At 40.3% G+C, this 24,745-nt stretch overlaps 2 protein-coding genes across 3 annotated transcripts; both read left to right on the top strand.

The window, feature by feature from the left end:
• Nucleotides 1-323: 323 nt before the first annotated feature.
• Nucleotides 324-7,590, top strand: fhdc4 (FH2 domain containing 4; the record flags this gene model as incomplete). Its single annotated transcript, XM_008309048.2, has 11 exons — nt 324-551; nt 1,342-1,403; nt 2,082-2,184; nt 2,724-2,809; nt 2,902-3,002; nt 3,094-3,164; nt 3,271-3,378; nt 3,491-3,561; nt 3,654-3,771; nt 3,849-4,013; nt 4,633-7,590. Coding segments are annotated over 11 exons (2,304 nt in total), but the record flags the coding sequence as incomplete, so codon positions are not given.
• A 1,426-nt stretch (nt 7,591-9,016) lies between these two features.
• Nucleotides 9,017-24,295, top strand: LOC103377998 (tripartite motif-containing protein 3-like). 2 transcript variants are annotated; one of them, XM_008309029.3, is made up of 13 exons: nt 9,017-9,163; nt 16,424-16,593; nt 17,558-17,798; nt 17,946-18,097; nt 18,198-18,378; nt 18,662-19,391; nt 19,764-19,867; nt 20,272-20,439; nt 20,521-20,689; nt 21,055-21,114; nt 21,390-21,460; nt 21,686-21,826; nt 22,516-24,295. In XM_008309029.3, exons 2-13 carry the CDS (start codon nt 16,454-16,456, stop codon nt 22,666-22,668), a joined length of 2,310 nt encoding a protein of 769 aa, XP_008307251.1. In that variant the 5' UTR covers nt 9,017-9,163; nt 16,424-16,453; the 3' UTR covers nt 22,669-24,295. The 2 variants fall into 2 exon arrangements, with proteins under 2 accessions (XP_008307251.1, XP_024910837.1); XM_025055069.1 differs by lacking the exon at nt 21,055-21,114.
• Nucleotides 24,296-24,745: the final 450 nt, after the last annotated feature.

The following is a 24,745-nucleotide window of genomic DNA, read 5'->3' as shown; positions in this document are numbered from 1 at the left end:
AAAATATATTTTATCTATGTTTATGTGCACATCTCTTAGTGCATGGTGTCTCCGTGCTGTTTAACTGATACTGTTTTTGTCTGTCACTGCTGTACAGCACCTGCACCCTTCTGCCATAAAGAGCCTTTCTCCACAGAGACTACAGCTGACTGAACATTCACTCTGGGCTTTGAACCATGGCAGCGTCCAGAACTTTCTGAGAGTCAATAAACCAAACAATGCAGGTAGAAGATCCTTCCCCTCCACCCTCTGTACCACCACCTCCACCACCACCTCCTCCACCACCTCCACCTCCACCTCCACCCCTTCATGGCCATATATTGATTCTCAAGAGGGAACACCGGCGCTCCAAGATACGCAATTTCAACTGGGAGACCCTCCCTAAACACAGTGTGATAGGAAGGCACAACATATGGACATCTGATAAGATTGATGGGGAATATGAGCTGGACACCGACCACATAGAGGAGCTGTTCAGTCAGAAGCAGCAGCAGCAAAAACTCAGGGCCCAGAATCACCAGCAAACACCATCTGCTGCCTCCGGAGAAGTAGTGAGTACAGGAACTGTTGGATTTTCCTCTGTCTGATTCCAAATTCGTTTCCGGTGCAACACAGTGACAACTTTAGAATGTGTTGTGTAACACTAACATTTGACTGCATTTATTAGTTGTTAGTTTGTGAGAATGGAGTGGAGGTATGTGAGATGCAGTGTTCCCAGCACCCACGTTGGGTGTCTGTGGTTCTGTAGTGTAGTGGTTATGACGCCTGCCTTACATGCAGAAGGTCCTGGGTGCCAGCCTGAATTTTATTCACCCTCACAAATAAAAAAAATACTGAATTTTGAAGTATATATTGATTCTCTTATACTTGTTATACTTGTTGATATGTAGAGAAATAAATGTCACAACCATTAATAAACTTGTTTTATCCATATAGTAATTTCAAGGTTAAGCAGTTATAAAAATTAACCTAGAAAAAATTTGTCAAAACAACAGTTACATTGGCCTAAATCAGGAAACATTAGTCAAGTCAAATCTTTTCCCACAGATCTCAGTATGATACAACGGTCTGTTTAGAAAGCTAACCCCTCAGTTATTTATTCACCCTCACACCTTTGCAAAGCTAACCCCCCAGTGCTAAAGCTAACCCTGTCTGTTTGGAAAGCTAACCCCCCAGTGCTAAAGCTAACCCTGTCTGTTTGCAAAGCTAACCCCCCAGTGCTAAAGCTAACCCTGTCTGTTTGAAAAGCTAACCCCTCAGTGACGCATTAACGGTAGTTATTTTATCTCAGTGACTGAAAAACTGGTGAAATCCTCATCTGTGTCTCTTGTTCTATTCTAGGTTTCTATCCTGAGCTCCAAGAGGAGCATGAACATGGGAATTTTCTTGAAACAATTCAAAAAGTGAGTTAAGATTCGTTCATCTTTTATCGTTTTCGATGTAGAACACAATAGGATCAGGCACATACAGTAGGTTGAGGTGGGACATGGCTGCTTCTTGCTCACACACACACACATACACACACACACACCTTTCCTTGCCGACGTGTCCTGGCAGGTCTGATGCACACTACAGTGTTCTACAGATGCAGCAGGTTACCACCCTTGTGAAACCTGTGGATTATTTTCTTTAAGGTTTTGGAAAATTTGGCCTTAGGTGGTTTTGCTCATGGAGCAAATCTTCTAGGAAATGGAAAAATACCTGCAGTACTGCTGATGAGAGGCACTTAACTATTTAAGTACTAGCAGTAACAGATCAACCAACATGGCTTGTTCAACAGTAAGAGTTTTTATCACTGTCACACGGAGATATTTTGACAAAGGTGTATCCTGTTTATTGTTTGTGCGGGCTAACATCAACTGTAGTGAGGTAATGTTGCAATTTCAACCCAGATATTTTAGCACGCAGAGGCTTGTTGCTTCTAGCAGCTCAAATATTTCCAGCAATGCAAGTGTGGTATTAACAAGACAACACTACTCCTGATATGAACCAACATTTAGAAAAATGTTCACATTTGACTGAAAAAAAAAACAAAAAAACAAATCTAACATATTTATATGTTTCTGCACCTCTGACCACAGGCCTGTAGAAGACATGATTGAAGAAATCAAATCAGGAAATAACCTGTGTTTTGGTTCGGGAAAACTGAGAGAGCTGTGCAAGATGCTACCAGATGAAGTTGAGGTATTTATATTTATATTTATATTCTATTATATTTATCAGCTGGGCTGTCTGCTTTACAGTTTTTACTGTTTAACAAATAGTCTCGCAATAGGTCACTACACAAAGACGTGTTTTTATTTTTTACATTTGATTTTTTATCTAGGACATTTTATGAACCATACACTGGCTTAAATCAAATTATATTTAATTTCACTTAAAGCGCCTTCCAGAGCTGGACGATGTGTCGATATATTTTTAAACACGACGTATAGATAGTAAGACTATCCGTGTTTGTCGATGTTGTTGTTATCCCTGAAACCATGTTTATAAAAACGCTTCTTTGCCTCCCTCTGGCGGTTCATTTTTTAACTTGACCGTCTCTCTTTTACTATCTGGCCCGTTAGCAACACTGACTGAAACATTTAATATTTTTGTTCTATACTGGTACAAATGCATGTACCTTCTGGTAATGTATACCTGTTTTCTGTATTTCTATCTGGCCTTTAAATACTTTTTGTGGCTAATAAAGAAGATTAAAACATTTTTAAAATCAAATACAGGTGAAGCAGCTGGTCAATTTTAAGGGAGACCACTTTGCCCTCCCTGAAGCAGATCTCTTCATGTTCATGCTTGTCAAGATTCCCTGGTGAGAAACCTTTTATGCAATTCTGAGTTTTATAAAAAGTGTGTTTCATGGTGGAGAGGATATGAAGGTGATGGAATCCATTTGTGTTCCAGCTACGAGGTACGGCTCAGAAGTTTGGTTCTGAAAGATGAATTTTTCTCCCTCATGGATGAAATTAAATCATTCATTGGTACTTTGACTGCTGCTGGAAAGGGTATTTTTGTGTTTTCGTGGATTTCAAATGTATTAGTTTGAGCTAAAAGTAGATCTTGGCCTTAGAATTAAACATGTGTTTCTTCTGTTAGAGCTCCTGGAGTCTGAGCATCTGCATTCTGTCATCCGTCTGGTGTTGAAAACTGGAAATTACATGAATGCAGTGAGTTCATTGTACATTTTGTCACAGCAGATATTTACATAGTAGATTTCTTTTATCATGTGCAAGAATGCTTTAATTCTTTCTTTTTTTATTATTATTATTTCAGGGCAGCTATGCTGGTACTGCCATTGGCTTCAGAATGGCTTCTCTGTTGAAGTTAGCAGACACCAAAGCAAACAAACCTGGAATGAACCTTATGCATTATGTAGTGATTGTAAGTATCAATCTTTTAGAGCTAAAATAAAAAAAATGTACAAGCAAATGTTTATAATTATACATCATTATTATTATTATTTATATTTTTTACATACAATTTTCATACACAGCAAGCTGAGAAGGCAGACATGGAGCTCCTTAAATTTCCAGATCAACTCAAAAACATTGAAGCTGCTGCCAGGTGATAATACTCAATAATCAGTGTAATCATTTTTTTCTTGTTAATATTTTTATTAGTCATGATTTTATGTGATTCCTTTTTGTTTGTTCCAGAATAAACAAAGGTGACATTGAAGCAGAGTTTCAAAAGCAGGTCAAAAAGGTGGAAGATGCCAAGGTGGACACCTTACAGCAGGAGGACCTGAAGGCACAGATGGACGGCTTTCTCAATGTAAGTCCACGTTTTTGTGTCCAGTTTTCTTTAACCCCAGTACAGTCTGACATGTTTACTGTCTGTGTGCCATCCAGGAAGCCGAGCTCTGCTTAGAAGAAATGAAGACTGACTTCCAGGAACTGCAGTCTGTGAGTGACTCTGTAGCCGAGTACTTTTGCGAAGACCCTAACAAGTTCAAACTGGAGGAATGTTGTTCCATCTTCAGTTCCTTTTGTCAAAGATTTCTTCGGGCCGTGCAGGTACAGTGAGCACTCAGTAACGGGAGAAAATGAGTAAATTCCTGTTTTTTCTTGAAAAATTACAACTTTTCCCCTCATAGTGTTTTGACTTAATTCTCATAAATTTACAACTTTAATCTTGTGATATTATTAATGTTTTTATTCTCAATATGGCGTTATCACTAGTATGTAGTGTATGGCATGTTGTAAATTAACTCCCCTTCATCTAGTGCCACTCATTTGTTGATTCTAAAAAATGTTGTTAATTGAATTTTTTGAATTTTTTTTGGAAATTAAAATTCTAGTATTCTCAAAAATTCAAACAGCAATCAGAACTTTTTTTAAATTTGTATAAACTTGTGTATATGATATGCGTTATTTTAAATATAGACACACAGGCTTACTTCAAGTTCCTAATGACATAGATAAGGCTTTAATAATAATATGAACTATTTAAAATGTTACTTTTTTTATGGAAATGTACATGTCTCCTTACAGATGGGAAAGTCTGAAATATTAACTACCTAAGTAAACTTTTGGCAATTGAAAACATTTTAATGGTACTGTATAGACTTTTCTGACTACTGCTGTAAATCACTCTAATCTGGCTAAATGCAGTACTTGTGTATTTTTTCTATAGGAAAACAAGTCTCGAGAGGTGGCAGATGTGAAGCGCCGACACAGAGAGAGATTACAGAAGGCTGTCAAACGCAGGTCCATAGCCACCTGCTCCAGTAAGGAAGTGGAAGGTGCTGCATTAGAGACTATACTTCAAAACTTTCTGACCAATCGGACGTCTCGCAGGAGATCTGGGAGACCTTTGTCCACTCAAGGAAGTCCTGCCGGTGGCAGCTTATCTGAAATTACCTCACACTTGAACCTCCCCACTGAAAACACCAAGGTCAGTGACTCATTTAAAGAAAAGAACATCAGCAGAAAAGACTGGAACTCAGCAGCGGAGCTTACTCACAAATCCTCCGAAAATAAAATGGACTCTACGGATGAGGTCGAGAAAGTAAGGGCAGACGATGCCTGTGGGCAAGAAGAGATAGAAGAGACAAACACTGAGGAATCCACAGGATTTAAACGCCCGAACAAAACCTCTTCCCCAAGTAGACATGTCTCAGTCACAAATGAGGATGACAAGGAGGATTTTCAAGACAACACAAAGGAGGAGGCTGAAAAGTTGCGTGAAGCATCAAAAAAGGTCTTGCGCTTTCAGAACAGCCGTGGCAGTGTCTCATCTGGGGAATATTCTCTGGAAAACCAGAAATCTCCTGGTGGGAGAACCCTTCTGTCTCGCCAGCGCACCTTTGATGAAGAAATAGACAGGTACCCTGAAGACCAGACCAATAAAGACCTGCTGCGATTTCTGATCGATCCTTCCCCCAACTCCAAACATAACCTCAGCCGTCGCCATACCATGCCCTCTAAAGTCTACAAAACTGAGGAAGAAGAAGACGACCTCTGGGATCCTGCTCCCATTAGAACTCCTAATTCTGTTGCAAAAGAAAAGGGAGCAGCACCAGCAGAGGGGGACGAGGACAAAACTTCAAAACAAGTGTTTGTTTTTTCTGAAGCGTCTCACAACATTCAACCATCTGCTGATGAAAATCATGTTTCTCCATCAGCAGAGAAGAAGAGGAACAAGTCAGTGGAAACTCCAGGAAACCCCCATCATAAGAGTAGTGAAACTACTGCCCCCAGGAATACATGGAATAAAACGGAAACAACTGGATTTTTTTTCAGCTTCATCAAACGTCTTGGTGACATTGGCAAGTCTCAGAGTAGTAAAGACGGTCTTCAAAAACACAAAGGTTCTGATGTGTAAGCTGTTACCATCAGAGGGTTGACAGAATAACAAATGGTAATATAAGACACCACTGTATATTCTCCTTCAGTACTGGGAATATTTTATGACAAATGCTCAGAGTAAAAATCCAGATTCATTTTATTTAATTTGTTTATTGCTGGAACAGAAAGACAAAACACAGCAGGTAGAAATATGTGTTTCACCTGTGTGCATTTATGACTAATCAAAATGAATAAATTATTATTCATATGGAAAAATGTATTTAAAAAAATCAATAGTAATAAGTAGCAGTACTCCAATTCTACCACAAATATGTAGTGAATCCAGTATGTACATTTTATTTTAATCTTTACTGTGCACTTGCATAACAAAATGCTCCGTTCAAAACTCCAAATAACTATTAAAAAACCCACAAAATCGTATTCAATTCCCCAGTAAATTCCCTTCCTTCTCAGGTTTTGATCAATGTCAGAAAACATTATCTGCTTTAAAAAAATATTTCTGTCCTTGACTGCACACAAAACTGTGCATGTGGGCTTTGCACTTTCCTCATGGTCGTGATGACGTGTACAACAAAGGGTTGAAGAAAGAGAAACCGAGGTTTGAAGAAACCTTTGGCCACCTTCTGCTCAGAAAAGGTTAGGGTATGTTGAACCACTAGATGGCGGTACGAAACAGAAAACTGGCGTAGGCATTAACGATATTTTCAATTACATTTGAGAATCATTTATGGTGTGTGCGTGCACATGTAAATAAGTGGGAAAAAAAGTTTTGTGGCCCATTATTTTGCTATGTAGAGATTAACATGTTTTTATATTTTATATTGACGTTGACATTTCACATTTTACAGGAGAGCGATCAAAATAACATTTTTGTTTTGTTATTTTGGACATTTGTAAATATAACATTGTTGAAGCTCGACTAAATGTTTTAAACTCTGTTTCTCTTCTTTTCTTTGTTTGGTTTTGTCTCCTCTTGCCGTTGTTTGTACACTTGTACATCAACAATGCAGAGGGAGCAGGCGTGCATACTTTCAGGGTCTTTGTCAGTTCAGCCATCGTTCCAGCTCTAACCTAGTGAGTGGTGCTGAGGTGGAGCGTGTTTAAACCGTGGGCAGTTTTATGCAGAGTCAAAATATCCATGTTTGTTTAAAACAGCATTCTGTCTGTATTCACCTCTACAGGATACATGATGATGATGATGATTAACCTTCAAGAGCAAGGATGTCAACAAATCTGACTGAAGTTCAAAAATAATGTTTTTGCAGCTGAGATGATCTAAATGCTTCGTATATTTATTAAATACAATGTTTACAAGTATTATATTTAGTATTGTTAGGTGTTAAAACACCATTACACCGTCACTGCTCACTGACAGCATGTATCTATATCCAATTTACAAAACAAACATAAATACAATAAAATAAACCACATAAATAGAATGTGTGGCTATCCAAAAATGTTGTTTGCTAATATATTTATTCTATTCTAGTGGTGATAGGAAATGTGTCTTTCAATTAAATCACAACAATTATACATTTTTGTATTAATATTATTTATTATATAATTGTTTGTTTATGATTTTGTCATGTAAACGCCTCTTGCTAACTTTCTGACTGTTCCACAGAAAAAAGGTGATGCTTTTGATGTGATCCTGATATAGGACTGGACAAACTAGCAGTCACAGAAAAAGTTCCACAGAAACCAGGTTCTCTGTACGACTTTTCAGTCCCAAACTGTTCCAACATCACATTTCAAATGGATTAAAATGGCATTTTCTATAAAATAATGGCTGTTGTATAAATATCTGTATTTTACTGGTGAATCTTTTTCTTGACATGAATAATATAATTATGGATTTTATTTTCTCTCATCTATGTTCAAGAATATCCTCCCTCTCATCATGTCACTATGTACTATTGACTAATATCCATGCTATAAAATAATTATTTCATTAGCCAGGGGGTAATTATTCCTATGACACCTGTGATTTAATATTTTAGTTGTCAGTGTTACCAGCTGTGTTTGCTGTGCTACCTCACAACAGCTGCTGATACTCTGCCAGACACCAGCAGCAGCAGCAGCAGCGGCAGCCATCTTGACTGTTCCTCAGCCTTGTGAAGCAGTCTCCATGGCAACACTGTGTTGGAGAATGAAGGCCGGAGAAGACTGTGTGTGCCAGGTAATCTCCCCCCAACAGTCTCTGTCTGCTCCAGAGGCGTGGACTCACTCACTGCACCCACATTAAAATGCATTACATTACTTAAATCAATCAATTGAGCAACCAGTGCTAAATGATGCATGAATACATTTAGGGTTTTTTTTTTTTTACAAAGATTTTTCTTAACCTTATCAAACAAAGAAAGCAGTATTCTATGTATACATGTATTTACGTAAATAAATTCTCTAAAGAGCCACTTGAGTCAGCAAGTCATAGCAGTGAGGTGCTACACATTTGTCCTGTTCAGTTCTAGGAGAACAAGCCATGAGAATCATACCAGTGAGTATTGGGGGAGGGGCAGGATCAGCTCACAGTTAGCATGTTACTATAACAATAAAAGGGTTTTACTGTAATGGAGTCTTAGACCAGACCTGGCTACAGGTTTACAGTTAAATACAAGGATCCCTGAATGTTTTATTAGTGGGCTTTAATCTTAAGAACCCTGCAGGTCTAATTCTAAACACGTCTATTTATTTTGTACAGCTTCATTTTTTTTAAAGTTTCAGGGAAATCTGTAATCAGTCAGTCACAGACTCTCACCACATAGAGACAGTCAATTCTCATACTGTTCCCTGCTCATTTCCCTGTTGTCAGACACTTTACATAGCAGTCTGTGAATCCCCACTTCACAGTTACACAATGCAAATCCTCCTTCAGCAGATACGGATCGTTCATGGCCCAGTGTTTCCCTTTTCACTTTACACTCCAATGTTTATTTGCACCTTAATATTTAAAAATCTTCCTGACAATAAACCACATCCTTTGTCCTTTTAGGGCCAACTGGGTTGTGCCTCCAGAAGCCAAACCCCTTTGCAGCAGACAGGCCGTGCTCCTCAGTAGGTTCCTGAGATTTCATCTCTTTTGCGTATGGCCTGCCCCCTCCATATGCTTATTGGCTTCCTCAGCTCCTCCTACCAGCCGTCGGACGAATACTGCTGTTGGCCCATCCCCTAATCTCCTCCTTTCCCTTCTCCTCTTCCTTACTATGCTCTTCTCCTCCCAGACAGACCCTGCCCTTTCCTTTCTGTCGCCTAGTCTGTGTGCACTCTGCTGTAAAAGACTGAGACACTGACAATGGGAGGACTCGTCCACAGCCTGCAATCCTGACCCTCCACACTCCGTCCTGCTGGGAATTCATGTGAGTACAACCGGAGCATTCACTTCTGTTTTTCCTTGTGTAGAACCGTGTCTCTGCCTGTGTCACTCTGTATAGGCCAAAATCAGGAATCCTCAGTCATCTGAGGGCTGAGATGGGAGCACTTGAATTATTGATTTCTCCATCCCACCCCAAACAGCATCTGTGCATTGATAAACCCCAGAGGGGCTGTGTTCAGGAATCGTGGTCTCCTCTCTGATGAGACATTAGCTGCTCCAGTTTTATGATGCAACAGACCGGGACCACATGAATAAAAGCATTTTCCAGTCTTTTCCAACGCCAGATCCTGGATTAAATCACTTCGCTGGTCAGATCTGATTTATTGCTTCCTCATCCAACCCACACACTTCTCCATCTAGCTGCCCCGCTTGTCTGTCTTTAGCAGGTGGGCATCTCTGCTGCAGTCTGAGGGCTGGGCTCTGTAATCAAGCATACATGTTCTTTTGTTGAGAGGATTAGTAGTGAGCCTTCGTTGGCCTTGTCTCTTCTTTAATTGGTCTCTTCCATATAACCCTCGCAGTTTGAAGCCGTCTGAGGCACATGTGAATTAGCATGATGTTTGCTTATGTCACTCCGTGCCTGGCATTGCATTGCAGCAACAGAAGTGGCAGATTGATGCATCATTTCCACACACATCTGGCCTACAGTCTGCCAAGAATAATCAGTGCTTCTCTATTGATTGCCCCTCTGTTCTAGAAGACGGTTCACTGTTGCGTGATTTAAGCTGGTCAGATGTTCAAAGATGAGCTGGAAATCAGTGAAGCTGCTCTTATCTGTGTAGTAATCCATACAGGGTGAAGGAAGGGATTTCAGATTATCCAGGGTGACGATCTTAAGGCCATTCAGCAGTTGTGTGTTGATGCTTTGAGAATGTTAGCCCTGAGTTAGCCACACAAAAGGGAAAAAAGCATCACTAGTGAATAACATATATATCTAAACATATAATGGTAGAAATACACGTGAAACTAATGGTTTTTAACTGACTAGTCATTGCCATCTCTATGCTATTTCCAACAGAAAATAATGTTGTTGTTTTTTTTTCATTATAATATATGTATATATCTATCTCTAAGTTTTTTATTTGATGTCCACTTCTACAGTAGTTTTGATGAGCCCTGGTTCCATTCTGCTGACTGTGGTCTATGTGTTGATGTTCTCACGTCATCACTGATTAAAGATAATCACTGGACTCTCTCATCCTCAGTCTCTGGAGAAGGTTTCACTTGAATCACATTTTAAACCCCTTTAATCAAAGCTGCTATACAGTAAGACTTTCTTTCCTTTAGTGGAAGAAATCAGTCTCATCCGACACAATGGAGTGAAAATGATACATTAAAGATAGGACTCAAGAGGCTGTAGGAAAATGTATATATTTCTCAGAGCTAAGTGTATGTTAATATTTTCAGAAAAGCTCATCTCCAACCTTTGGCGGGAGTGCAGTGTTGATGTCAATGGTATAGCAGTTAGCCCCAGGCTACAGAACTTTAGGATTGACACATGCAATATTGAAGAGTTGAAGATTAATCTCTCAAACAGACTGTGACTCTAAGACCTAAGCTGTAAATCAAATCTGTTTTTTTTTAAAAATACAAAATATGACAATATTCGCTTCAACCAATGGCATATGGAAGTCATTGGTATCTTAGTCCAGTTCAGTTATTTATTCAATTTAACTGTGTTGTGAAAAATACATTCATCTACGTATAAACATTTTACTTTTTCTTTTCCAACAGTCCTGACTTTCCATGATGCACACTGCTAGACGAAACAGTATTAGATAATCTGCACTGCCCGGCCTCTAGAGGACACATAATGTGCAGCATCATAGACAGTCACACCATATTCTCTTTATGGCGCCTGCTGCAGGTGGACTTGGGTCACAGGCAACAGCCTGTGCTTGTGTGCTGGTTAGTTATCCCTTTATAATAAAAAAAAAACACCTCTATATATACAAACAGGTGTATCCTGAATACACCGGCTTACCATGTTGTGTTGTGTGAGCACCATTAATATCCCCACATCTGCATAATACTAACATAAGTGCTTATTCCTGTTGCTAGCTTGTATGTTAGCACACTGCTGAAGCAGACAACGATCGACATGCAGATGGAAGCGTGGGTTTCAGTTGTAGGAAAATTCGCAACAGTTCTATCGGAGACACACTATCTCACTCCTTTAAATACTGTGTCACAATATAATCTTAGACATCCACATTTATTCTTCTTCTCCCTGTGGAATTTAAGCAGTATCTCTTGCATTACGTCTGAGTTTCTGTTGTGTTCACCCTTGACCTAGTCCATATCCTTATTTCCTACGTGCCTCTATTTTGAAGGGTATAAATTAGAGAACAGGAAACCACCATGCTAAAATGCTAACATGCTAATATGCTGTTCAGTAGAGGGGACCCTATTTGAATGGTGGTCTGAGGGATCCATGCAGCCCAGACACACTGTGAGAGTGGCCCAGTCTGTGGTCTTTTAGGGAAAACAAATGCTAATGTTTTACCACATAGGAACATGTCCCTCTGAAAAATACATTAAAACCATTCTATATTTATTCATATACCTGTTTGTTTTATTTTCTTTTGCGCTCAAGAATACATTTAAATATAGACATAGAAATAATATACACATTTGCTTGGCTTTTGTGTTCCAATGTAAAACCAACAGCAGCAGCAGCAGCACACTGTTTACACTGTTGTCTTTTCTCTATGTGAAGCCCCCTCCCCTGACTGAGACTGATGCATTGAGACACATTCTTTCATTTGATTCAGTGAGGTGTGAGGGAAGCTTGTTAGTGTGAGGTTTCTGTGTCGTGCGTCCTGCAGTTGTTGAGTCATCAAAGATCCAGCACCTAAGCTAGCCCTAGTTACCAACCCCAGACTCACATAAACAAACACTTGGAGATAAGATTCTCTCAATTATTTTTAGGTTTCAACACTACATCAATGTTGTTGTACAGAACAACTGATGGCTTTTTTGATAATGACAGCTAATATACATGGGAAAATACTATCAGTCATGCTCGACTTGTGTCTGACATAGATGTAATCTGATATTGTTGTTTGCTCACAAGTCCCTCATTTGTACATTCTTCTACTGCCATGTGAAAAAAGCATTACTCAGAATCATTTATGAATATTTTATATTAAGAAATAGTTAAAGCTTGACATTTGAAGCAGTTTCGATTAGACTTGACCATTTTATCAATGTAGAAAAATATATTTTATTGATAAGAAAATAATGACAACTGTGTCCCCTGACTTCCTAATCTTTCTTTTCTGTATTGTCTCAGCAGACACACACCCACATATTCATCTCTGCCCTTAGATTTCATATCTGTATCAACAATGTTGTGTTCATTTACAACCAGAAATCATCAGAATATCTATAAGATGGATGGTTCCATGCACACATATTTTTTTATTATATATATTTACAGCTTCTAATACTAATGCACCAGTGAAGTACCATAAATACTTACTAATCATATACTGAAACATATATACAAACAGAAGCTAATAGTCACCTACATGTATGAGCAGTGAGGTCCAACCATTCTCCGTCTGAATCATTACAGATCAGATTATGACGTCATGACATTTAATGCACTACAATAATCAATATAACAATTCCAGCTCTGACTGCTACGAAAAAAATCGATGTGAGGTACTAAGTGATGAAATGCAACATTAGTGGGACAATTGATGAGTGAGAGAGATATTTTTAGGTTATGTGGAACGCAAACCACAGAATCAAACGTTTGTTGTGTTGTTTGTTGTCATTTGTGAAGCTAACTGTTGATCTTTAGCTAGCCAACCACAGAACGATATCCAGTAGCAGATGAAAACCTTTAGTTTGTTTCTCTAGTAGAAAAAAATGGCTCTAATCAGGTTACATCCTCTCCTCTACTGGTCATCAGCCAAAACACTGAATTTAATACCCATTCACCTTACTGCCATGTTCCTGCAAACCTGAGTCATTTCTTTGTTTAATCTGTGGACAACTACCCTTGTAAGTGATGTATTTGTCTAAAAACAAGAACATACGACTGCAAAAACAAGCCGCTCATTCAGGGGAAACAGCAATGTTTGCTCTGAATGTGAGCTCAGGTTTCTGAAATCTAATCAAACTATTCATAAGTGTGAACGGTGTTCAGCACCCAAGTATCAGATACCGCCCCACAGTCTGGTCACAGAACTAAAGCAGGCCACTGTATTCGCTGGTGTCCGAGGCCAGGTTCAAGAGTGAACCGTAACACAGATTAGAGTCGATCGGGTGTGATGGTGTCTGTCACCACAAACACACTAATCCCAGTGGACACGTTCTGACACAAAAGGTGGACCATAAGCCACTTTAGTGTGGGTCACAGTGAGGATAGCTAGAGTGAGTGGCTAAAGCTATCAACAACCATGTGTACTTCAATGACCTGAAAATACTGCACCTCATTACCTGATGATGTTGAGTAGCTAATGAATGAGTTAAATACTAAATGTTTTTGTAACGTCAATGCTAGCTGCTCGCATTAGCATCTGTTGTTATTGGGAATGTTTGTAATTATTTTCTCTTTTTTTGTAATTTAATACAAAGAATTAAAATCAAACTAAAACTAGAGGAACCATTGAAGGTTGGCATTATGTATAACAAAAGGATAAGTCAACCAAGATTCAGGATATATTTGTGTATCTGTGGGCTGGACTGGGTCCATGCTTCTGTTATACTGATTTTCTGCAGGCGTCATGCTCCCATGTGTCAGATCCACAGATCCAAAGAGAGAAAACTCTGCTGTCCACTGACTCGGATAATTGTCCTCATCTGTGGGAAGTGCTGATCATGCAGCTTCTGTGACTCAAGCTTTGAACAGGATATGTCGTCATGTGCTGTCTCAGATGGTACTGTGTCAGTTCTGCAGGTTGAGTGTCTTTGGTGCTGTCCTGTCCTGTGCTGCTGCTGCTGTTACTGTTGCTGTCAGTGCTATTTTTACCATCATGATTACTCCTGATATTTTAGGCTCTGCACTCTTACCCATGATGTGCTGCATGTGTGTGTCTATGATAACTGAAATTGTTGAGGCCGTGTTCCTTAATGGATGACATTATTTCATGTGGTTCATTTCATGTTTGTTTCCTATGCACACACACAGGGAGCTAGCAGCAGCTGCTGTCATACAGCGACTGCAGGCTCCGAGAAGAAAGATCCTCTTTCTGTGGTGAGGCGGGTGGGAGGAACTGAGCTGAGGAAGGCTGCTGAGGCAGCGGCCTGGCAGGAGTAAGGGAAGCGAGGGTGGTGGAAACAGGGGAGGAGGGGTGCACCGTTGCAGCCATAATGGCAGCGGGCAGCTGGCCGAGGAGGGAGGAGCCTGAGGGCTGTGGCTCCTCGATGCTTCCTCCTGATGTCACAGCTCAGCTGCTGCAGCTCAGTGTCATGTGAAGGGAAGACATCACATAGATAGGGAGGGATCGTAAAAGGGGAGAGGAGGGGAGGGGGGAGTTGGGAGCTGGCCGTGTGTGTGTGTGTGTGTGTGATTACAGTTAAAGGCCCCCGCAGAGCCTCAAGCAGCAACAATAGAGATTTCTTGCCTGAGAAAATATTCGAACTGCAGGACGTTTGTGTCTACGTTTTCAACGGCTGATGCAGTGGGAGCTGTGTCAACTCTCTGGACTGTAGGGAGGGAGGAAGAGGGGGAGAGAAAATGTGGGAGTTCAGTGGTAAACTGTGAGCAAGGCTGGAATGCCATTGTTAGGAGTTTGGTCCTGTGCTGTGCTGCAGAGGGCGGACAGCTGCCTCTGAGGCCTGGCTAACTTATGTGAGACAGACAGCCCAGTTCACCAGGAGTCACCCTCCTCCTCCTCCTCTTCCTCCTCCTCTTTCTCCTCATTCTCACATCTCCCCTCACAGAAAAACAGATAGACAGGTGCTGTCAGAACTCGGCCAACTCAGAAGAAACTAGGAAATTTGGGAGTGGTGTTTGAAGCTTCCTGCTTCCTCTCCTTATTTCCAAAGAAAATCAACACTACATTTGTCCAGTCTTCACATGGACGCGGGCAACATTACAGCTCAGGGAGGCTGCAACCTAAGATGAAGGCCTTTCTGGTGGATTAGCCAGGCGAATGTGATGGAAAAAGGAAAAGACATCAGGAAAAGTCATAAGACTGTGACTTGTAGAGAGTTAGTTTGTTTCCTGTCTCAGCTGCACCCACTGACAGTGATTGTCAAAAACACACATTGTCTCATCTTTCATGGTGCTTGTCTGTAGGTGGATGTTTTACACAGTGATGTGTTAAAAACATTTAAGCAGGAATTAGACATTAGAATTAAAGCAGAATTATGTGACACGGTTGTGATGGTCAGAGGGCTGGACCACAGCTCCTGTGGGATGTTCCTGCTCTGCATAGCTCAGTAATTATCAAAAGAGATCCAAGGAAGGAAAAACAGAGAACTTGACTAAGCAACGTCATTGATTTATGAGTGGATTGGAGGCTGGTCCGGTATATGTGCATTTAAAATGCTCAAATTAGCATGATATTTTTCATCTGTTCTAAATCTCAGCTGCAATCATTAATCACGGTGCATCTTGTTCGCTCAATTGAAGATTCTTTAGAAAAATTAAATAATGGACTAAATATTTTATGCCACAGAATTGACTGCAAGACACAAATGTCACGGCATGAAGCAGACGCTGTCCTTTGAACTCGTTCATTGACCACATTAAAGCAGTCTGTCTGGGTGTTTACAATAGGAGGACTGATGTCCAACATGGAGATGACAGGCTCCGATAATCCGTGCTTGACCCACTGATACAGTTTCATATCACCACAGCTGTTGCCAGCGGCAAACAATGATGGAAGTATGGCCACAAATAAAGCATGATGTATTCAGAAGGCCGTGGTTAGCAACACTGTGTGTACACGTTAAGTAAACTCCGGACACCACTGTAAACACAGACTTGTTGTCTCTCCAGCTGCATAGTTGTCTGCGTGTTTTCTGCCAGACGGCATTAAACAAATATATTCATTTTCCTTCCTTCTGTTTGATCACTGTTAAAATATTAACTTTAAAAAGTCAAACAGCTTTAATGGAAACAGACGCAGGAAGGGGAGGCGTGTAAGGCCAGCAGATAGAGGTTTTATAATGTCATGACTCATTTTTTCTTTGCTCTCATAGTTCACCTCGTCCTCCCTTTTGGAAAACTTCCTCTGGCACCGACTTGACCTTTCTTCCCCCTCCTCCCATCTGTGCACAGGTTAAGCGCCCCCCTCCCTGCTGCCTTTGAATGTCCGTCACCATGGCCAAGCGTGAGACCAGCAGCCCTGTGGTCAGGCAGATAGACAAGCAGTTCCTGGTCTGCAGCATCTGCTTGGATCGTTATCACAACCCTAAGGTTCTGCCCTGCCTGCACACCTTCTGTGAGAAGTAAGTGAAGGAGTCATTTGGCCGGTGTTTACTGACACTGCGGCTGTCAAACAACACCATACCAAGTACAGTATGTAACAGGGCTGTCCAGTGGAGCTGAGTTTATGACTTACCATCACACCAGCTACACCCTCTATTCTCTCAACTCTTTGGCTTCCACATGATGTCAGACATCAAACATTCTTCACTTGGCTGCAACAAAACAGACTGCATTCTCAATGGCACAGCTTTATTGGCAACAGTAACTCATTTCCACAGCTTGGACTTACAGACATTTCAATTATTTGGTCAGTTCCTCTGTGCCAGGAGTGTCACAACCCTTTTTCCTGCAATAATACAATGAATTATATGTCATATAAAAGCACATTTTTATTTATTAATAAATAACAGTAATTAATTAAAAGTAAATAAATAGTAGTTAATTCATTTAAGATGGGCCCCACGGTGGAAGAGTGTTTAGTTCTATATGTTGATTCTGGATCAGGTTACCTGGACAGTCTAAATTACGGGTCATGAACTCCTGACCTCAGGGGGCGCTTCTGCCCCAGGAATCCCACGAAATTTTTATTTTTACATTCAAGTAATTTTTTTTTTAATTTTCTTCTTATTTCTTTTAGTTTTTATTCAAGTAATTTTTTTTTAAATTTTCTTCTTATTTCTTTTAGTTTTTAGTTTTTACTTTAATATACTGTATGTACAATATAAGCCAATAAGAATGGTTCTCTATTCTATCCCTGATTAGATTGCATCTTAAAGGGAGTCTAGCTAAAAAGCAGTGCCACTAGTCACTACTGTGCTGCACGCATTAATAAAAGGACAAGCCAAGAGCTATTCATGTGGCAGGTAGCAGGTACTAGCCAGAATATGTGGTGACCTCTGATGAAGGAAAAACTTCTTTTGATAATAATACCAGTGTATACGTCCACGTTTTATTCGTTTTAACCTCTTCTCTTTCTGACTGCAGATGTCTGCAGAACTACATACCCCCACAGTCCTTGACGCTGTCTTGCCCAGTCTGCAGACAGACATCTATATTGCCAGAGAAAGGTGTGGCAGCTCTGCAGAACAACTTCTTCATCACAAACCTAATGGAGGTGTTGCAGAGAGACCCAGAGTGCAGCAGACCTGAGGCCTGCAATGTTCTGGAGTCAGCCAGTGCAGCTACAGGCTGTCAGCCACTCTCATGTCCAAATCACGAAGGAAAGGTATGGTAGACAAAAAAATTAAAAAGTGTTAAATAATACGATGGTGGAACATCCTAGTGTTTGGTTTAAGGATCAAATTTGTGGTATTTGTTTTGTTTTGTTTTTTTAAATGTCAATGTTTTACTTGCTCCACTGCACCACCTGCAGGTGATGGAGTTCTACTGCGAGTCATGTGAAACCGCCATGTGTCTGGAATGTACAGAGGGAGAACATAGGGAGCATGTGACAGTTCCTCTGAGGGATGTCCTGGAACAGCACAAGTTGGCACTGAAGAATCAGCTGGACACTGTTCGCAACAGGTGAAAATCACACTCCCTTCTTAGGTGTTTTTTTTTACCATCACCTTGTTATTGTACTTAAAGGACCTGAAATGAAGCCAAATGTTCTCATTGTCTTCAGACTACCTCAGCTGACAGCTGCCATTGGGCACGTCAATGAAATCTCCAAGCAGCTGTCAGAGCGCAAAAATGAGGCCGTGACTGAAATCAGCAGCACGTTCGACGAGCTGGAGAAGGCCTTACACCAACGCAAGACTGCGCTCATCACCGAGGTGGAAAACATCTGCAGTAATAAACAGAAGGTAAGTGCTCTTTGTTTATTAGTTTATAGTCTGAACATCACAGCTAACTGCTAACACACTGGGACATTGTGTACAATGTCACTGTGAAACGAAAACCTCTGGTTTTTCTCTGGTGTGTGTGAATAACATCATGTCTGTCAGCTGTGTATTAGAGCAGCAGTAATGTGATAAACTGTGGAATTGTTGGATTTGTACTGTATCTTAATTTAATACATCAACATAAAACATAATAAAAACATAAATACTTATTACTGTCCGTCTCCTTTGGGTTGATTATCCTCAGGTTCTTCAAGCACAGTTGACATCTCTGCTTCAGGGTAAAGAAAATATTCAGAGCAGCTGCAACTTCACAGAGCAGGCCCTGAGTCATGGCAGTGCTACTGAGGTCCTGCTGGTCCAGAAGCAAATGGGCGAGCGGGTCAGTGCGCTGGCACGCCACAGTTTTCCTGAACATCCCCATGAAAATGGACACCTGGAATGCCAGGTTGAGACGGACGGACTGAGGCGCTCCATCCAGAACCTGGGCGTGTTGATTACCACCGGGGCCGTGGGCCATACCAGTGTCGCCACCGGTGAGGGCCTGCGCCACGCCCTCGTCGGCCAACACACCACTATCACAGTCACTACAAAAGACAAGGATGGAGAACTGGTGAAGAGCGGCAACGCTGCGCTCAGGGCTGAGATCATGTCTGCAGATGGAGCTTGTGTTGAAGCCGAGGTCGTCGACAACAAGAACGGCACGTACGAGGTGGGCTACACCATCCGCACAGAGGGAGAGTACACCTTCTCCCTGCTGCTGTACGAGCAGCCGGTGAGGGGGAGTCCGTTCCGCCTGCGAGCTGTCAAACCCTCTGATGTCCTTCAGTCACCAGAAGATGTGAAGAGGAGAGTCAAGTCTCCCAGTGGAGGAGGTGGTCACGTTCGACAGAAGGCTGTGCGAAGGCCTTCCAGCATGTACAGCACTACCAAGAAGAAAGAGAACCCCATAGAGGACGAGCTGATCTACAGAGTGGGTGGGTAAATCACATGGCTGTTGATGAGGAAGGTACAGGTTTAATGAAGGGAGACATGTAGGTTTGGGGCTCACAGGATATAAAGGCGGCTGTGTCTAAGCCACAGCTCAAAATCAGTTCAAATTCAATTTCTCTCAGCTCAGTTTGAGACCTTCCTGCTATGACGCTGACTCAGCCCCCACTGAATGCATTTCCACCAAATTTCCTTCATTAAAATCTAAATTGAAGCTCTGGCCTTTTCAATGCAATGCTGTGTTTCAATCTTAGAACAGTTCAACCATCGCAGTTGTTTTGTTATTTTTGTTAAATGTGTTTAAGACGAAACAACATTCTCGTTTAATTACACACACATGTGTCTTGTTAATGTGACAGGAACAAGAGGACGTGATAAAGGAGAATTCACGAACTTACAAGGCATTTCAACGTCCAGCAACGGCAGGATTGTTGTGGCCGACAGCAACAACCAGTGCATACAGGTCAGTGGTTTACTCTCTCTGGCTGCAAATGAAAGTTAGCTAATCACAGAAAACGCAGAGATACAAGAGCATGGAGACAGTAATGAACAAGAATGGCTGCATTGACTTTTCCAGAATCTTGTTAATATAGTACGTTGTTTTTCATCAATGGTTGGCGTACCAAAAAAGTTTATTATTTTTTCTGAGTTTTAACCACAAAAATGGACAGAGCGACGTATTTTAAGACAAATTAGTGTATTTTTAGTCTTTTTTGAGAAACTTTTATTTTCAGAGATTTGTTCAGGAAAAGTAAAGTATTTTACTGTATAGTAAATTAATCCAGTTACTTTTTGGGAGAAGTAACTATAACTAATTACTTTTTAAAAAAATGTTGTGGCCAACACTCATCTCGATGGTTTCTGTAGGTGTTTTCTAATGATGGCCAATTTAAAATGAGGTTCGGTGTCAGAGGTCGTTCACCAGGGCAGCTGCAGCGGCCCACAGGGGTCACGGTGGACATGAACGGTGACATCATTGTAGCCGACTACGACAACAGATGGATCAGCATCTTCTCCTCCGATGGAAAGTTCAAGGTACAGGTCGTCTCTAACTTTAAAAGTTACTTTAAGGATTTAAAGATTTATAATGTCAGAGCTTTGACAACACTGTTACAGAGCAAGATTGGTGCAGGGAGACTGATGGGACCCAAAGGCGTGGCTGTGGACAAGAATGGACATATCATCACAGTGGACAATAAGGCCTGCTGCGTCTTTGTCTTCCAATCAAATGGGAAGTTGGTGACAAAGTTTGGGGCCAGAGGAACTTCAGACAGACACTTTGCAGGTATTATAGTACCTAAAGAAAAATGTTCACAGAAATGACCGACCGTTCCTCTTTATAGGTGTAGAAACATGTGACCTGAACAGCTGCTGCTTCCAGAACAAATCATTGGGCCAGATTTACAGATTTTCTTTATGTTTTATGAATTGTATTTTTTTTTCGCTGAAAGCATTTTAGGCTCTTACTCATGGACGGGAGTCTCAAACTGCTAAAAACAACAGTCAACATAATACTGCATGCAAAAATAAATAAATAAACGGCTGTGTCCCTGCACAAAATACTGTTTGCATGGTTTTGTTACTTGAATCACAGACTACATTTTTCCGCAGCTTCATTTTTTCTCACCTGCACCTTTTCTTTTCTTTTAGAGAAAAGTGGTGCAAACATTGCACTGGAACAAAAGCTTAGTAAATCTGGCCCTGTTTTCAGTAAGTAATGACATCACCGTGAGTCTGAACTGAGAGAGAGAATCTTTGTTAGTGAACTTGTTGATGCAGCCTCTCCGTCATGTCCTACGTACTTGTCTCACGTCAGCATTCTGAGTCTTTGTGTCTCACGTTTCTCTTGTCACCTCTCAGATTCTCTCTGTGACCATTGTGTTTTTGTTTTCAACATTCCAAAAATAGTCACGGATTTCCTTTCAAACACTGAAAAGCAGGGGATGACGCATCTTTCCTTTTTTGTCTTCCTCTACTGTTTCCAGGTCCTCACTTTGTGGCTGTGAACAACAAAAATGAAATTGTGGTGACAGACTTCCACAATCACTCAGTAAAGGTAATGATAAAAGAAAAAAGATATAAACGTTTTTTTGTAAATAAGGTTTATAAAGTGCAATACCTAAAATACAAATAAAACACAAGGGATGTTCAACGAAGTTTGATACAAAGCTCCAACTTACAGATGTGATGGTTTTCTGAAACAGATCAAGTTTGAAGTTCAGTCTAACGTATTTAATTATTATTTAAGACACACTTGATTCTTACTGTTCGATTCCTGCAGGTGTACAATGCTGACGGAGAGTTCCTGTTTAAATTTGGCTCTCATGGAGAAGGGAACGGACAGTTCAACGCCCCGACGGGCGTGGCAGTGGACACCAATGGAAACATTATTGTTGCAGACTGGGGGAACAGCCGGATCCAGGTTAGCTACTGAAAAAGAGACATCAGCATCTGGTGTCAGACAGTTGTTACAAAGTGGAGCTCCAGGAGGCGCTCTCCCTCAAGACTATAAAGTAGGGATGTCCGATATTAACTTGCTGATATCTGATATGCCGACATTGTCCAAAAACGTAATCTCTGATTTTGATATTAACCAACCGATATAGGCCTGGTATTTATTTATTTATTTATTTATTTATCTGTACATACCACTGTGTGAGTATGAGATTTATTATATGAGCTGCAATGCTGCCATCTAGTGACTTTCACTTTAATATACAGACGTTTATCCCCCAAACCCAGGCATTGCAATATCCGGTTTTCATTATGGGAGAAAAAAAACGATAACGATCCTTACAGATATTACATAATATGCTAATTTGGTGAGCAGATATTATCGGACATCCCTGCTATCAAGTCATCAAGAAAATAAACTTTGGTGTGTGAATCAAGTAAGAAGTGACAATCACAAATTGATTTCTATTTAGTTGTCTGCATTTTTTAACTGTTAATAAATTGTAATTAAGAGTGATGTTGTGTTTGGTCAATAATAAGTGGCAACATGTTTTAATTGCTGGTTTATTAAAATGCTTAAGTTTTACATTGTTTAACTACCAATTTTTTTGTGTAACTTAAACACATTCAAACCTGTTTTTCTGTATTTCTCTCCAGGTGTTTGACAGCTCAGGGTCCTTCCTGTCCTACATCAACACATCAGCTGACCCTCTGTACGGCCCCCAGGGCCTGGCCCTGACGTCTGATGGACACGTGGCCGTAGCCGACTCTGGAAACCACTGCTTTAAGGTTTACCGCTACCTGCAGTAGATATGCGAGGCAGCATCGTCACCAGTATAATCCACAGCTCATCTACAGGCTGAAACTAAGTGTTTGAACCTGACTTTCCTCTCTCCACTGTACCTATACTCAACGATGGGTGATGTAGTGTCTTTAGGACAAGTGATGGACATGCAAAGGTGGACTTGTTTAGAGAAGACGCGCTGACACCTGCCGATGGTGTCATCACACCAGATTTGTGCCGTGAGTCTGGTCTGGGTAGGAGAAAGAATGAAGTATTGAATGAGCCATAACTCATCCAGATGCATGAATTCTTCATTTATATTGATTGCTAGGCGGGACACAGTGTACCCATCAGACGCTTCTCTCATCAACTATTTAATGCTTACAGTGAAACCAACAGCAGTACGCTTTTTTTAGCAGAAAAATGTAAAACATTTGTCACCACCGTCTGTGCATTGATTTGCTGTATGTACTGTATATACATGAATGTATATTGTGTATATTAGATTGTTCAGTATGTATGTGCTTCGATTCTCAAACAGCCATTTGGCCATTCAGAGGAGCAGCCGCGGAGGACTGCAGGATTTTAAATGTGTGTCTGGCAGCTGTTTATAACAAAGAGCTTTTTAAAAACATACCCAGCACATGCTACAAAGAAGAAATGACTCATATTTAATGACAATGTAAGCAGCACAATTCATTTTTGTTAATATTTCTTTTTGAAAGGGAAGACAACATTTTTTAAAATGCTAATTTATTTTATTTTATACCTACTGGTCAGCATTTATAGATTATTTTTCTAAACTAAAGTGCTTTCTGTTCTTTCTTTCTTTCTTTCTTAACAAGGTTATGAAACAATTTCCCTCAAAGCAAAATTCCATCTGGCAGAATTTAGAATTCCTAATCACACAAAACATCTGGAATTTTTTTGCAATCTTAATGTTGTGCAAATGTAATTTGTCAGATTCCTGGTGGCCAGAGATGGACAGTATTATAGAATTTGCCCTCAACATTGAAAATAACGACAAAATCATCTCAGGAAAATTCCCATTTCCCCCTGCAGGTATATTCTGAGCATTTCAGGCTGGAAAATAACTGAGATTAATAATGGATTCTGTTTCACCATTCTTGTTTGTTTTTATCTTTTTACAAAACACTTTTTACATCATAATTTAACTGATAACATCTGCCAGCAAACATACCTTTGTTTCCCTTCACTGTCTGTTCTCAGTTTGTTTCAACGAAAGGCTGTTTTTCACTGTAGTAACAGAACAGGATCTTTCTCAGCAGCGCCGTTGATGCTCCCCCTGGCGTTCATTATGTATTGTATTGTCCTAAAGGTTCCTGGTGCCATGCCAGAGCAGATGAGACAGGTGCAAGGAAAAGGACAACTTCCTGGCTGTGTTGAATTTCTGATCCTCAGATTGTCATCACTGTGTGCTCTTGATAGTGACGTCAGTCAGGAAGCTGCTGTTTTCAGTGCATCATCTTCATTGTTTGACCTGTTGCCAAACAAAAGCCCACTGATCTCTATTAGGGTCAGAGGCTCAACAATTTTTTTTGAGATGTGTAAAGCATTTTGATTTGTGTCACACAATGCAGACTATTTTCCTTCTCTTATATGCACTGATAATAAAAGCACATGGTTTCCTGATGTTGTGTAATATGTTTGATTCATTTCCATCAAATTAAAGCATTTTAAGAACTCGAAATTTTTATCCTTTCAGCATGTTTCTTATCAAAATATAGCATTTTGAAAAGATTTTTAGAAAAAAAGATTTTGGTCAGATGTTGAAAATCTTTGGGAAAGAAATCCAACATTTTACCTTTTCTGCATGTTTCTCATCAAAACAAAACGTTTTGAAAAATTATTTTAGAAAAATATAATAATATAATAATCTCATCAAAATATAGAGTTTTTACGGAGCCCCTAAAGGGACATGGAGAAAAAAGAAAAAAGAAACGTATCTCGTGCTCACGAGAAAGTATACATACAGGGTAATACATTAAAATAACAAACAATAGTGTACAGTACGTACGGTTGGGGAATCTAAGATACTGTATATATGGTGAGCATTTAATTAATGTAGGATACCTCATTTAG

This window comes from Cynoglossus semilaevis, chromosome 4 (assembly GCF_000523025.1).
Source record: "Cynoglossus semilaevis isolate Cse_v1.0 chromosome 4, Cse_v1.0, whole genome shotgun sequence".
Classification (NCBI taxonomy): Eukaryota; Metazoa; Chordata; class Actinopteri; order Pleuronectiformes; family Cynoglossidae; genus Cynoglossus; species Cynoglossus semilaevis.
The sequence above is the reverse complement of the archived record's forward strand: the minus strand, read 5'-3'. Positions and strand labels throughout refer to the sequence as shown.